We start from the raw sequence: 14,416 nt of genomic DNA, 5'->3' as shown, positions 1-14,416 counted from the left end.
TCAAAATTTCCTGGCACAGCTTGTCTAGTATGACTTAAATATGTCATGTCTTAAATATTGTCTAGTATGGCTCACCTAATGTGAATAGGGCATTTAATGCACCATCTATCTTCTCTTCACACACCCTGTATATTTGTGCTATTGTAATCTCTTAACCCTTCTGATAGATTCTCTGAGCTGTGTATTTTAACAAATGTCTTTGCTAGTGACTCTGCCTTTTCTTTATTAGTGATTGCCATGTGCTGGAAAATCCCATACTCTATATATTCCATCCATTTTCCATATCATATTCCACACTGGAGTTTATTTCCCTATTGTACTACATATTTTACATCAGTGTTTTCTCTTAGCCTTTTAAGCATCTTCCTAACACTTGCCTGTGTCCTTCTGTAGCTTATTAATAGTTGGAATGCATCTTTCATTTTTAACACTTTAAATGCCCCATCACAATCCCCACTTGCACTGTTGCATTCTTCACTCCACCATGGAACAGCCATTTTCCTTTTCTTTCCCTTACTTTTTGGAATTGTGTCACTTGCAGTTTATCTCATTACTTCTTGTATTTTCTCATTTAGGAGATCCATTTCATTATTTATTATTATCGGCCTCAGTTTCTACATGCACGGTTTCTTAAATTCTTTCCACTCTGCTTTCTCAAATACCCACTTACTCATAGGAGCACTTGAGTCCACCTCACTCTTCATGAATATTTTGCATAATATTGGATAACAGTCACTCCCTATAGCGGAGTCTTCATATACTTCCCAGTCACATTTACTATTACCTTTGAAGCCACTGTTATGTCTATTGCATTCTCATTGCCAGTTGTAGAGTACCAATTACATTATTTACACATACCAGGCCTTTCTCCTCTAGCATACTCTCTATTATTTGCCCAATTGGATCTGTTCTTCCTCCTCCTCACCAAAGTGTATTGTTAGGATTGAAGTCCCTACACCATATTACTAGCCTTCTCTTCTATTTGTTCAAGATTCTCAATATCTATTCTCTGACATGGATTATAAAAATTCACCATCACTAATACCCCTTCCTTACAACACACTTCCATATCAATGTATTCTACATAATCCCCTATACCCAAGACTCTATCCTGCACACCCACCTCCTCCATCTTCCCCATCTCTCCTAATGGATTTATAATCATGTACTACAAAATCTAAATATGGTTTCACCCATGTTTCTCGAACATATAATGTAAAGACTCTGAGCATTCAATAGTAAGATTACCACCATCCAAAGTATCAACTAATACATGTTCCCTGCTCAGACTGAGCGAGATATTCCCTCACCTTTTCCCATGTCAGTCCTTTTATGTCTAGATGGTGTTCTGCTGCTATTAAAATTAGCTTTATTGTCTGTTTTTGACTTCACATCTGCTGTACTATTTATTATTCCTGCAATAAAGATCACAAGGTTTCTTTCATCAACCATCATGTCATAATTTCCAATCCTCCTGCTGTTTCCTCCTGTTCTATGTTTTACTTCTGACCCACTTTTACTTTTATCTTGACTGCTTCTGCATATGAAACCCTCTGCTCCACTCAATTTTTTTCCAAAATCTCTACTGCTTGCTTCATTATTCCACAGCCTCAATGCCATGCTGTGAGCTCCCCCACAATTACAGCAATGTGGCTGTCCCCAAGGGCAAAGATTTGGCTTGATCGTTGCGTTAATTCCGCCTGATGTAGTGAGATCCAGCAGATGGGGATTACTTCTATAAATCAGATGATCTGTAGAAGGAATAACAACTTTAATGTGTGAAAATTAATAAATGAATACAAATGAAACAATTAACTGAACAACTGAGACACAGTTTGATTATAAATGTCAAATAGCTTTACCCTAAGGATATAGCCAAGGACTAAGTCCTGGAATAAACCGCATACCATAAAGTCTTGTCTTTGCATAATGATCTATGTAAATGAGAAAAGTTAAAGCACAGAATGAGTTGAGATGAGGCCTCAAAGTTGGACATCAGATGCAAAGAGCTAGAGGTAAAAATATTTGTTAAGGTCTTTATACCCTCTTGAGGCCGTGCCAGAAAGCACTTCCTTTTAAGGTACAGAAAGTTTCGCACAATGACGCAATAACCCCAAGTGTCAGGTCAGGCTATTATGACCTATTAAAGTGTGAAAACTGCAGTTTGAGTGGAAAATAGGCAACAGCCCCACTCATACATTTATTTATGCAAACAACGCAAATTTACGAAAGGTAAATTTACCCATGTCAGAGAGGGTCTAAGGTCTCTGTGTCCATATATGGACATTTTCTTAGAACAGTCATAAACTACGCTCTCTTACTCCAGCTCTGAAGCCTCATGAGGTCAAAAGGGTAACCAACAGTTCAAAAAGGGTAACAAACTTGTATACAAGAGCATGAAATGTATACATTGTCTCACTCATCAATTTAGATCCCACGGGTACACTTTGGGTCCCACAGATGCAGTATTATGCCCAAAACAATAGTTTAAACCGAAATGCTGAACACGGAAACCGAGAGAATGATGGTATTCATCAACAAAAATGGGAATGAATGAAAGATGAGCAGACAGGTGGTTGGTTGATCTGCCACTGGAGGCTGAGGGCTGGGCAGGCAGTAGGTAATGGTAGAACGGAGCAGTGAGCTGGATGGTTTGGCATGGCAGGCGTGGAGAGCGGATCTGAAGAGGTAAGTGGTAGAATACAGGTTGGCAGGTTTGATGGTGAATCTGACGCACATGGAAACACACATGAGCACAAAAACCAAGACCAAACGTGATACGCAGAGAAACTCTAGTTGGCTTTAACGTTAGTACCACTCTAGAAGACAAAACAATCTGCCCATGAATGACTGAGAATTCCTGGTTTAAGTAGAGCAGGCTGGCGATGAGATGATGACTTGCAGGTGAGATGTAATCAGCAGGGAGAGACCAACTCTCAGAAAAACAGGGGGAGACACAGACAGAGAAACAAATGGCAGAAGCCGACACCCCGATATGCAACATTGGATTCATGAGGCACCAAGCATGAAATGTTTGTTATACAGGAATACTATGAATGAATATAAAACTTATGAATAGGAGTACATTATGAATGAATATACAACTTATGAATATGAGTACATAAATGTGATTATATGAATATGATTGCATAATTTATGATTATAGTTGATTTCAAGCATAATATCAATAAGCAGAGATATAAAATAAAGAGAATACTCTAGTCACATGCATGACCGGCCAGCTCTGAATCTCACTATCATTTAAAATCTTTCTCCAGGCATATATATCCTTGATATTGCGTTTTTTAACCCCCCTGTCATTTTCGTATCTGTGTGCTGGCTTTCCCTGCATCACCTTACTCCTCAAAAATAAATAGTCATAATCCATATTATCTTCTCCCTCCTCCTCCTCCTCAAATCCCTCCATTTTGACCTGTATTGAACCAAATTATCCTCAGATAATCTCTCTATTTTCTTGATGTATTCATTAAATGAGAACGTTTAAATATCCGCCTCACCCCTTCCCGATTTCGCCACGTCTGTTACCATAAAATGACCAGAACTGCACTACCTGCATTAAACATGTGGGGGCGCCAGAGACCAAAGGCAAGACAGAGACCCAAAAAACATTTATAAACTGTATAATTTAATATTTTTAATATTTTATAATTTCATATTTTTTCTCCATACAATACTCGTATAATTCATATATCGTTCATATTCTTTTTAGATTATTGCTTTACAGTAAAATGCATTGGTTGGATACATCCATTGCTTGCAAGACAATACATTCAAGTTACACACCAACTTATGTCTTATGATAAAAGTCATGAAATCTCACGCTTACAGTTGTTTGGAAGAAGGTATCCTATATGCAGATTCACTCACAGTGCAGCAGGTCAATACTGAAGCATTTGCGCATGTATCTGTGCACGTGTTTAATAAATAGACATTACATGATAAGTTCTCTCATACTGTGCATAGTCATGCGTGAGAAATTGCAGTCATTTGAAGCATTTTTAAGTGTTTCCCCTTGAAAGAGGCATACAATGGGTTATCTGTGCATACAAGACAATTTGTGTGAGTGCTATACAACTGGCAACAAAGCCATGACCTCTGAAGTGACTTGAAACATTATCAATCCACTCTGGAAGCATAAAGTTTATAAAATACAAGTAATGTCATAAACAAAAAACTCATCTCAGTTCAAATATAATGATAGCATTTACATCAAGCATGGCACAAAATATCTGCAACAAAGTTAAAGGGTTAAGCTAATCCAAAACTAAAAATGGTCATCATTTACTCACCTTCATGTTGTTCCAAAACTGTATGACTTGGGAGGATTTTCATGCTGCATTTTTGCAAGAAATTGGGTGGGGGCTGTCAATCTCCAAAGATTAGCCCCCAAAAAAGCACCATAAAACCGTAACAAAAGTAATCCATAAGACTTGTGCACTACATTCCAAAGGGGCTTTTCCACTGCACGGTACAGCTCAACTCAACTCTGCTCTGCTCGCTTTTTTGGGGTTTTCCACTGTGGATAGTACCTGCTACTTTTTTTAGTACCACCTTGGTCGAGGTTCCAAGGGAGCCGAGCCGATACTAAATGTGACGTCAAAACCCAGCAATTCACTGATTGGTCAGAGAGAATCGTCACTACCAGTGTCACTGGATTTGACACGGGACATCAACCCGCTAGTTTAAAAAATTTGCAACAGCGATAACAGTATCATTTGTTCACACGACTTTCCAATTGTGAAAAAAGAAATGGCTGTGCGCAGAACCACGCCGTGGTCAATAAACGAGGTGCAGACGTTCCACTCATTAGTGATGTTTGTCGTGTTTAAAATGATGTCATGGCAGTAGAGGCGGCGCAACTATGACGATCAGCCTATAATCCCACCCACGTTGAAGTGGCACTAAACTGCAATGGAAATGCAAGCTCAGAAAAGTAAAGTGAGTTGAGGCGAGTCGAACTGGAATGTGCAGTGGAAAAGTGCCATATGTCTTCAAAAGCCAGTCTTTAAGAAAAAGATCAAACTTTAGGTACTTATTCACTTTGCGGTTACTCAAATATATTGCGTCAAGATTTTGCACAAGTTTTGACATCTATAATGCCCATCACTGACTTCACTGAACACAAGAGATTTAAAAACTGCGATGGAGGGGAAGATTAACAGTGAATTGCAATTAAAATTTCAGCTAAAAAAGCTATCGTATGGCTTCAGACAACTAAGAATATACAGTAGCACACAACCCATATGGACTACCTTTACAGTTTAACAGCCCCTGTCCCCATCCACTTTCATTGTATAAAATCATTTTCCACAGAAGAATGTCACAAATTTGGATTGGCATGAGGGTGAGTAAATGATGCAAGGATTTTCATTTTTGGGTAAACTTTTCCTTTAAGGACAGAATGCTGACAAATATCTTCAGTGTAGCTTCAATAAATCTCTTAAATGAATTCCTGTATATATTGCACTGGTCAAAAGAGGTGTCTCAGCTTAAAACAACAAACATATACAATAGAAAAAAAACAAGGTAGGTACTAACTAGTCTTTCTCTTTTTAACTATAAAACGTGGCAACCAGGCATAAGCAGCAGCTTTCGTTGCACCTTCTGCATCATCCATACATTGTACATATTTCAGCTGAATAATTATCATACAGATCACCACTTAGAAACAACCACAGAACATAAAGACAAAATAAAAATAATCACATCACAAAATCGTCACCATCATTCCACACAGCACATAGCCACAATGAACTAAAGTCGAAATTTATAGAATCGCAATTATGTGATGTGAGATTATATGACAGAATCTGCATGCACGTGTAACAGAGGTGGCCGACTGCAGCAGCTTTCACAAACATGGCTCTATGAAAATATAATCCCCCGTACTCTGCCCTTGCCGAGATTGCATATATCATATATATACCGTGTACATCAAATACTGCAGCACCTGTCTTTCCGCACAGAAAACAGCGGCGGAACCTCTAAGCAATTTACAATTTACGACAGTTTCCACGAGTGACAAAGACACAAAGACACCGCCCTAAATTTGAGTTCAGATCTCCTGAGCCAGCTCGCAGCTGAGTGAATGGGTCCAGTAGCTGCCATTTAAGGGTGAATCTCACAAAACCAGTCAAGAACTTGTCTGGGTAATAGATCACCACAAAATCAAAAGAAAGAAAAACTAAATTACACTTTGCTTTAAAAAAAAAAAAAAGGCTATTTTTAGATTTTTTTCGCAATATCTTTTTCATTAGTTTTTATGAAAATTAAAGAGATAGTTCAGCCAAAAAAAGAAAATTCTTTCATAATTTACTCCCAGACGTGTGACTTTCTTCTGCTGAACAAAATTTTTTAAGAAGAATATTTCAACTTTGTAAGTCCATACAATACAAGTCAACAGGGTTAAAAACTTTGAAACTCAAAAAGCACATGAAAATGCAGCATGAACGTAATCCATACAACTCCAGTTATATCCACGTCTGTATGATAGGTGTGGTTGAAAACCAATTTTATATTCAAGTCATTTTTTACTATAAATTCTCCTCCCTGCCCAGGTGGCAGTGATGTGGACTAAAAATGCGAATTGCCAAAAACAAAAGTACCTCTTGGGTGAGGGGAGAATGCTTAGAAGGGCTAGATTGAAAGTGGAGATTTATATAAAAAAAAAAAAAAAAAAAAAAAACTTAAATATTGTTTCTCACCCACAACAATCATACCGCTTCTAAAGACATGGATTTAACCAATGGCGTAATATGGATTACTTTTATGCTGCCTTTATGTGCGTTTTTGAGATTCAAAGTTTTGGACCCCATTGACTTTCGTTGTGAGATATTCTTCTAAAAATCTTAATTTGTGTTCAGCAGAAGTCAGTCAGTCATAAACATCTGGGATTGCATGAGGGTGAGTAAATGATGAGAATTAAAAATTTTGGGTGAACTATTCCTTTAAGCAGCCCCACCAGAATTCTTATTACTGTAATTGCAGGAAAAACAAAATAATTCTATATAATTTCAATAGTAAAGCTTTTATACATCATGGTAGTATTTGCATTACTGCCTTTAATTTATGTATGCATATATATATATATAAATAAAACAGTATTTTTTATTGTAATAGGATTATATTTAAATAATGTAAAATTGCAGAAAATCATAATAGCACTTAACAGGCTTTATTTTCTTTATACATAAGAAATTATATTAAGCTTAATGTCACCTGGACACCTTTTCGTGAGATTCACCCTTGTAGGGACAGTGAGCTCACAAAGCTTATGCCCTTCTGAAAAATGGCTTCTTTGTGTCAAATCATGCATTACACGCAAACAGTAATAAAAGGTCCAGAGAGAGGGAGATCAGGGTGCCTTGTAAAAAAAGAAAAAGCAACTGCTTGGGGCTCACGCATGTAATTCCACCCCCTCTGTCTGTCATCTGTAAGGAAGCACTGGTTTAAACAGGATCATTGATGTCATATTTACATATAAACAACAGATGCATCGATTTGTAGCATGTTTGCAAAAATTCAGGATGCCCGTTTAGGATCTCGTCAGTATGTAGTGTGTGAAATATTAAAGCAGCCGCAGCTGAAAGTCTTCCACACCACAAAAAAAGCAATAAAATCGCTTTCCTGAGGTTTGTCTGCTCTGGGCTGAGAAAGAGGTGAGGAGCAGCTTTTGATGTGTGCTTTCATGATCGGTTAGGTTCACTAGTTAATGCAAGATGCATTTAATGATAATGGGGAGAAAATTTAGCGGTGTTAGAAGCTGGTCCCCTCTTGATGACCTCTCCAATTGGCACCTGCCGGAATCTTCCAGATGGCTACATATCATCCAGCTCATCAGAATTACACAATATCTAGTCCTCTGTTGCATGATCTATATAGAATATGCTCCACATCTGTTATTCTGTAACATGATGACAGCGTCTCATTTTCAACGTTAAATTTTCTTGCGTGTAACAAGCTGAATAAATCTTTTGCTCGAGGGCAGTCGTTTAATGTCATTCCCCTCTCTTTATTGCACCACATCAAGGTCGTACTTTCATTTTTCCATACTGGAGGACATAAAATTAGTATGATATAGATGTCATATGCTTTATATAAAGTGCGTTATGTTTATGTCACAGTGTGAGGGAAGACAGAAAATGGAGAATGTAGATTGTGAATGCATATGTGAATGAGCTGCATTCTTTGTCACTGGCCTTTATGCTCTGTTTGTGATGTACAGATGAAGTTAGAAGTTTACATACACTTAGACTGAAGTCATTAAAACTAATCTTTTAACCACTCCACATATTTAATATTAGCAAACTATAGTTTTGGCAAGTCGTTTAGGACATCTACTTTGTACATGAAAAGTAATTTTTCTAACAATTGTTTACAGACAGATTGTTTCACATTTAATTGACTATATCACAATTCCAGTTCAGTTAACAGTCTCTTTAAGCAGCTAATTGGAGGTGCACCTGTGGATGTATTTTAAGGCCAACCTTCAAATTCAGTGCCTCTTTGTTGACATCATGGGAAAATCAAATCAGCCAAGACCTCAGAAAAAAAAAATTGTGGGCATCCACAAGTCTGGTTCATCCTTGGGAGCAATTTCAAAATGCCTGACAGTACCACATTCATCTGTACAAACAATAGTACACAAGTATAAACATCATGGGACCACGCAGCCATCATACCGCCCAGGAAGGAGATGCATTCTGTCTCCTAGCGATGAAAGTAGTTTGGTGCGAAAAGTGCAAATCAATCCCAGAACAGCACCAAAGAACTTTGTGAAGATGCTGGAGGAAACAGGTAGACAAGTATCTATATCCACAGTAAAACGATTCCTATATCGACATAAACTGCTGTTCCAAAACCAACATAAAAACCACCAGACTACAGTTTGCAAGTGCACATGGGGACAAAGATCTTACTTTTGGGAGAAATGTCCTCTGGTCTAATGAAACAAAAATTGTAATGTTTGGCCAAAATGACCATCATTATATTTGGAGGAAATATGGTGAGGCTTGCAAGCTGAAGAACACCATCCCAACCGTGAAGCATTGGGGTGGCAGCATCATGTTGTGGGGGTGCTTTACTGCAGGAGGGACCGGTGCACTTCACAAAATAGTTGGCATCATGAGGAATGAAAATTGTGTGGATATATTAAGCAAAATTAAGACATCAGCCAGGAAATTAAAGCTTGGTCTCTAATGGGACTTTCAAATGGACAATGACCCCAAGAGTACCTCCAAAGTTGTGGCAAAATAGCTTAAGGACAACAAAGTCAAGGTACTGGGGTGGCCATCACAAAGCAATCATAAATCTCAATCCGATAGAAATGTTATGGGCAGAACTGAAAAATTGTGTGTGAGCAATGAGGCCTACAAACCTGACTCCGTTACACCAGTTCTGTCAGGAGGAATGGGCCAAAATTCCAGCAACTTATTGTGAGAAACTTGTGGAAGGTTATCCAAAATGTTTGACCCAAGTTAAACAATTTAAAGGCAATGCTATCAAATACTAACAAAGTGTATGTAAACTTCTGACCAACTGGGAATGTGATGAAAGGAATAAAAGCTGAAATTTACTTAATTCTCTCTATTATTATTCTGATATTTCACAAATAAAATAAAGTTGTGATCCAAACTGACATAAGACAGGGAATGTTTTCTACGATTAAATGTCAGGAATTGTGACATTTGGATATATTTGGCTAAGGTTTATGTAAACTTCTGACTTCAACTGTAAGTGGGTTGTATAGTGTGAATCCCCTTTATTGAATAATCCAGAAAAGACGTTAGGGGGCTGCAACATGATTGTCCGAGGTTTAGAAGAGGAAGGGTATTCCATTATATAGAGAGCTGCCGAGGAGAATGCCATTTCCTGGAACGGATGTAAAGAATTTTGAAGCCACAGTTCTTGGAAATATCATTCCCTCATCTGAGCCACAGTGGTGAGGATATGCAAGTGGTTTTGTTGAATGGTAGTGACTCATTAGGGAGATTTAATAGTTTTGAGCAAATTAAAAGACAGGAAACTGAACCATTGGTGATCTTGTGTGTGTTGTGTGGGTGTTGGTCCGAACTGGAGATAATTTGGTTCCATGCCAGTGGAAATCCTCTGGCCTTAAAGATCATCTTGACACATGGGTAGGTTGACAAAAGTGAAAACGTTGTATTCGATCATGATGGAAAAGCACAGGAAGATGGCATAAAGCACAAGCACATACATGCCCAGCTTAAAGTCCAACCTCCACCTGTTAACATGGATGCCCAACACCTGCAGGTGAAGAAACGAAATTAGAGTAAAAAGGGCAGATTACACTTTAGTTTAAAGAGACTGATCTTTTTTGAAGATATTCACACATTCTACTCAGTTGTTTCAGAATCATAAAATCTGGTCAACCGATAAGTGTCACCCACTGATTCTCAAATGAGAAACGCAAAGCATTGTTTACCAATTTAAGATCAAAACAAAGATCAAAAGTAAATTTGCGGCTGTTTAGACCACAAAACAACTGTGCAAATATAAACAAATATAAAAATTAAATAATTGAATAAGTTAATGATCAAAACAATAACTTATTAATATTAATTATTGTAAATAATAATTCATACAATAGTTCATAAAATTATTTTGTAATTATTAAATACAATTATTCTGCGAGAAACGTAAAGGCATTTATGCTTAATAATATAAGACCAAAACAAACAAGAAAACATGTGACCATTTAGAACACGAAACCACTTTGCATAAATATATTTAATATTTATATTAAATACAATTATTGCAATTCTATTATTATTATTATTATTAATAATTATATTGACGATGATAATATTAATAGTAGTTATATTCATAATTATATTTAACTGTATGTGTTATTATTAACAACAAATTATAATAATTATTGTTGTTAATAATTCATACAACTATAGCGAATATAATTATTAAAAGTACAGCAATTTACGCTTAAATACTTAACAAAACGAAGATGAAAATAAATGTATGACCATTTAGACCACAAAAAAACTATATCATTTTATTATTTTTATTATTATTATAAAATAATAATATTTACTATACATAATTGTAATTAACAACTGTAAAAAAAAATTGTATGACTTAACAACAATAAACATTTATAATATTTTAGTACGAATAATTAGTTAATAGTCATCATCAAATTATTACTTAAATATTTATAATGCAAATTATGTTGTTTTTTTTAACTTATTGTGCCACAAGCAAAAAATCAGTTCTGCATAGCATATCGGTTATTGGACACTCAAATTATTTTTTGGATTTTAAACAAAAGGTAAATTGCTCACAGTTAAAGCCACCGAGCCCAGTAGCAGCACCACAGAGTAAACCAATCCTTTACTGTTGATCTGAATCTGAGGACACAAAAAAAAACAAAAAGGTAATTTCACTGTCGTTGTGGGATTTTGTGTTTATGTGCATGTGTGAGAAGAAAATGAAAGATACCACAGAGCCATAGTTGACAGCCATTGTCTGGATGCCCCAGGGAACACCGAGTCCAACCAGGATATCAAAGACATTACTGCCAATCGTGTTGGAGACAGCCATGTCCCCCAGGCCTGAACACACAAAAATACAAAGCCTGAGTTGGGAAAGTCATCTCAACATGGATGAGACATCAGACAGCATGGGAAAGTAGGACAATTACAAAACGATAGCTGTACCTTGCCGAGCAACAATGAGACTTGCTATGCAATCAGGAACACTGGTGCCAGCAGCCAGAAAAGTGATACCCATTATAACATCTGGGATTCCAAGTGTGTATCCAACAATTGTGACCTGCACATGAAATGCAAAAGTGATATATCTTGCATGAAAGCAGTATGGCTTACAATCAGCAAAAGGGCAAAAACATTTATTTGATCCATTTAAAAAAAAAAAAAAAACATTTGCCCATTTTGTCACCCGCAACTTCAAATATGAGATCAAAATCCCATCAAAAGAATTGTGGTCATGGATCCAAAAATAATAAGCGTGAATACGTTTTACAAAACTTGCGATTAGAGTTTCATGTAAATCGGGGGGCGTTCTGCGTCCCCATTGATCCACTAGTTCTTGATCGACAGCTCTTCCTGTAGTCAATCATTCAAAGAGTGGAGATGACCAATGCAACTCCGACGGCTGCTGCTCAATATTTTATTTGTGGTTGATAGATACGCTGCTTGTGTCTGTTTTGAATATTTTCTGCCAGCTCTAGTTGTCCGAGTAGGCCATTATCATAGTCCGTTAACACATGTATCGAGTCAGCTGAATTTTTGGCACTTTTCCACTGCACGTTACAGTTCGACTCGCCTCAACACTACTCGCTTTACTTTTCTGAGCTTGCATTTCCACTGCAGTTTAGTGTCTCCTCAGCGTGGGTGGGATTATAGGCTGATCGTCATAGTCGCCTCCACTGCTGTGACATCATCTTAAATGCGACACAAACGGACCAAAACAATAACACAACCGCTAGCTGTTAGCTACTAGCTCATTGTGCTGCATAAAGCAGTTGTTGCATGGTGATTTTACACAAGTGTTACAGTTAAATTGGCCTGGTTGTTTTAGAAGCAAGCTTCCAGTAACTGGTCAACTAAATAAAGTGAAGCTTTCAAGCAGATTATAGATTTAACATAACAAAACATACCATCCTCCATCGTGGAACAACAGTGCCAGTCCAGGGCACTCTCCCTCCCATTGCTCGCCGGTTTAGATAGCATACATTTGGTCGAACCACTTCCACATTTCCTTGACAGATCTGAAGCTACTTAAGTTTATTTTTTAACTTTTCCCAACACTGTAGGTAGGTCCGGTGGTAGCCGTGTGTGGCCAACAGCTGAGACACTTCCGGAGAGACTTTTTTTGTTCATCGCTAATGAGTGGACCGTCTGTACCTCGTTTATTGACCACGGCGTGGTTTTGCGCACAGCCATTTCTTTTTCACAATTCGAAAGTCACGTGAACAAATGATACTCTTATCGCTATTGCTAACTTTAAAACTAGTGGGTTGATGTCCCGTTTCGCAAATCCAACATTTCCATAACAGAGTATACAACTTCAATAACGTTTGAAGCACATGACTTACAGGCACACAAACAACCCCAAAGTGTGCATGTAGGTGTCAGCAATAATGCACAACTTTTAGATTTTTGATATAATAAAAAAAATATAAAAAAGTCAAATTATATGTAAGCATTTCTATATTCATCAGTATTGTAATAGGTCTTTGTGTCGGGATCTAGATTTTATTTAATGGACAAGCGGATCAAGTCTGAACTCACGACTACATTGGTACAGCTGGTAAACACATGCATCAAACATCCACATCAACACAGCCTTGTTTTTTTAAGAAATGCAGCCAATGCACCAAGACAAATTCCTTGTATAAGCATACTTGGCAATAAATCTGATGCGGATTCTGATTCTTCTGAAAACCTACAAACAAGGAGGTCTTAAATAATGTCTAAATTAAAGACTCTGCTAAATAAATTCAGCTTACTCGATACTAGTGTTAATGGACTATGATAATGGCCTACTCGGACAACACATTGTTTCCCCAGAGCTGACAGAAAATACTCAAAACAGACACAAGCAGCGTATCCATCAACCACAAATAATATAATATTGAGCAGCAGCTGTCAGAGTTGCAATGGAGTGACATCATCTTCCCTCTTCGAATGATTGGCTAGAGGAAGAGCTGTCGATCAAGAACTAGTGGACCAATGGGGATGTAAAACACCTCCTGATTTACATGACTCTAATCGCAAGGTTTTAGAAAACCAAGAGCACAACTTGGAAACAAAAACAAAGAAAAATACAGCATACGCATACAAGTTTTTAAAAATATAAACATAATTGAGAGCACAAAAACAGTAATATAACCAAGGAAAACATGATTGCTTGCAATTCTAATGATTTTGCATTTAGTTTTTTTGCTGCATATTTTAAATGTGTTAATATATTTTTGATTCATGCTTGTTATTTTTTGATCTGTGATCGCAATACATTTGATGGGATTTTGATCCCATACATACAGGTGAAACTCGAAAAATTAGAATATCGTGCAAAAGTTCATTAATTTCAGTAATTCAACTTAAAAGGTGAAACTAATATATTATATAGACTCATTACAAGCAAAGTAAGATATTTCAAGCCTTTATTTGATATCATTTTGATGATTATGGCTTACAGCTTATGAAAACCCCAAATTCAGAATCTCAGAAAATTAGAATATTGTGAAAAGGTTCAGTATTGTAGGCTCAAAGTGTCACACTCTAATCAGCTAAACACCTGCAAAGGGTTCCTGAGCCTTTAAATGGTCTCTCAGTCTGGTTCAGTTGAATTCACAATCATGGGGAAGACTGCTGACCTGACAGTTGTGCAGAAA

The 14,416-nt window shown here is 37.1% G+C and overlaps 1 protein-coding gene across 1 annotated transcript in view; it reads right to left on the bottom strand.

The window, feature by feature from the left end:
* Positions 1-10,134: 10,134 nt before the first annotated feature.
* Positions 10,135-14,416, bottom strand: part of LOC127657117 (sodium/potassium/calcium exchanger 4-like) — an 85,334-nt gene continuing 81,052 nt past the window's right edge. The window contains exons 14-17 of the mRNA XM_052145771.1: positions 11,715-11,829; positions 11,497-11,609; positions 11,340-11,405; positions 10,135-10,287 (exon numbers count right to left, since the gene is read on the bottom strand). Of these exons, the coding sequence (XP_052001731.1) occupies positions 10,135-10,287; positions 11,340-11,405; positions 11,497-11,609; positions 11,715-11,829 (447 nt within the window). The remainder of the gene's footprint in view (positions 10,288-11,339; positions 11,406-11,496; positions 11,610-11,714; positions 11,830-14,416) is intronic.

The sequence above is a fragment of the Xyrauchen texanus genome, chromosome 16, assembly GCF_025860055.1.
Source record: "Xyrauchen texanus isolate HMW12.3.18 chromosome 16, RBS_HiC_50CHRs, whole genome shotgun sequence".
Lineage (NCBI taxonomy): Eukaryota > Metazoa > Chordata > Actinopteri > Cypriniformes > Catostomidae > Xyrauchen > Xyrauchen texanus.
Note: the sequence above shows the minus strand (reverse complement) of the source record. Positions and strands in the feature narration are given on the sequence as shown.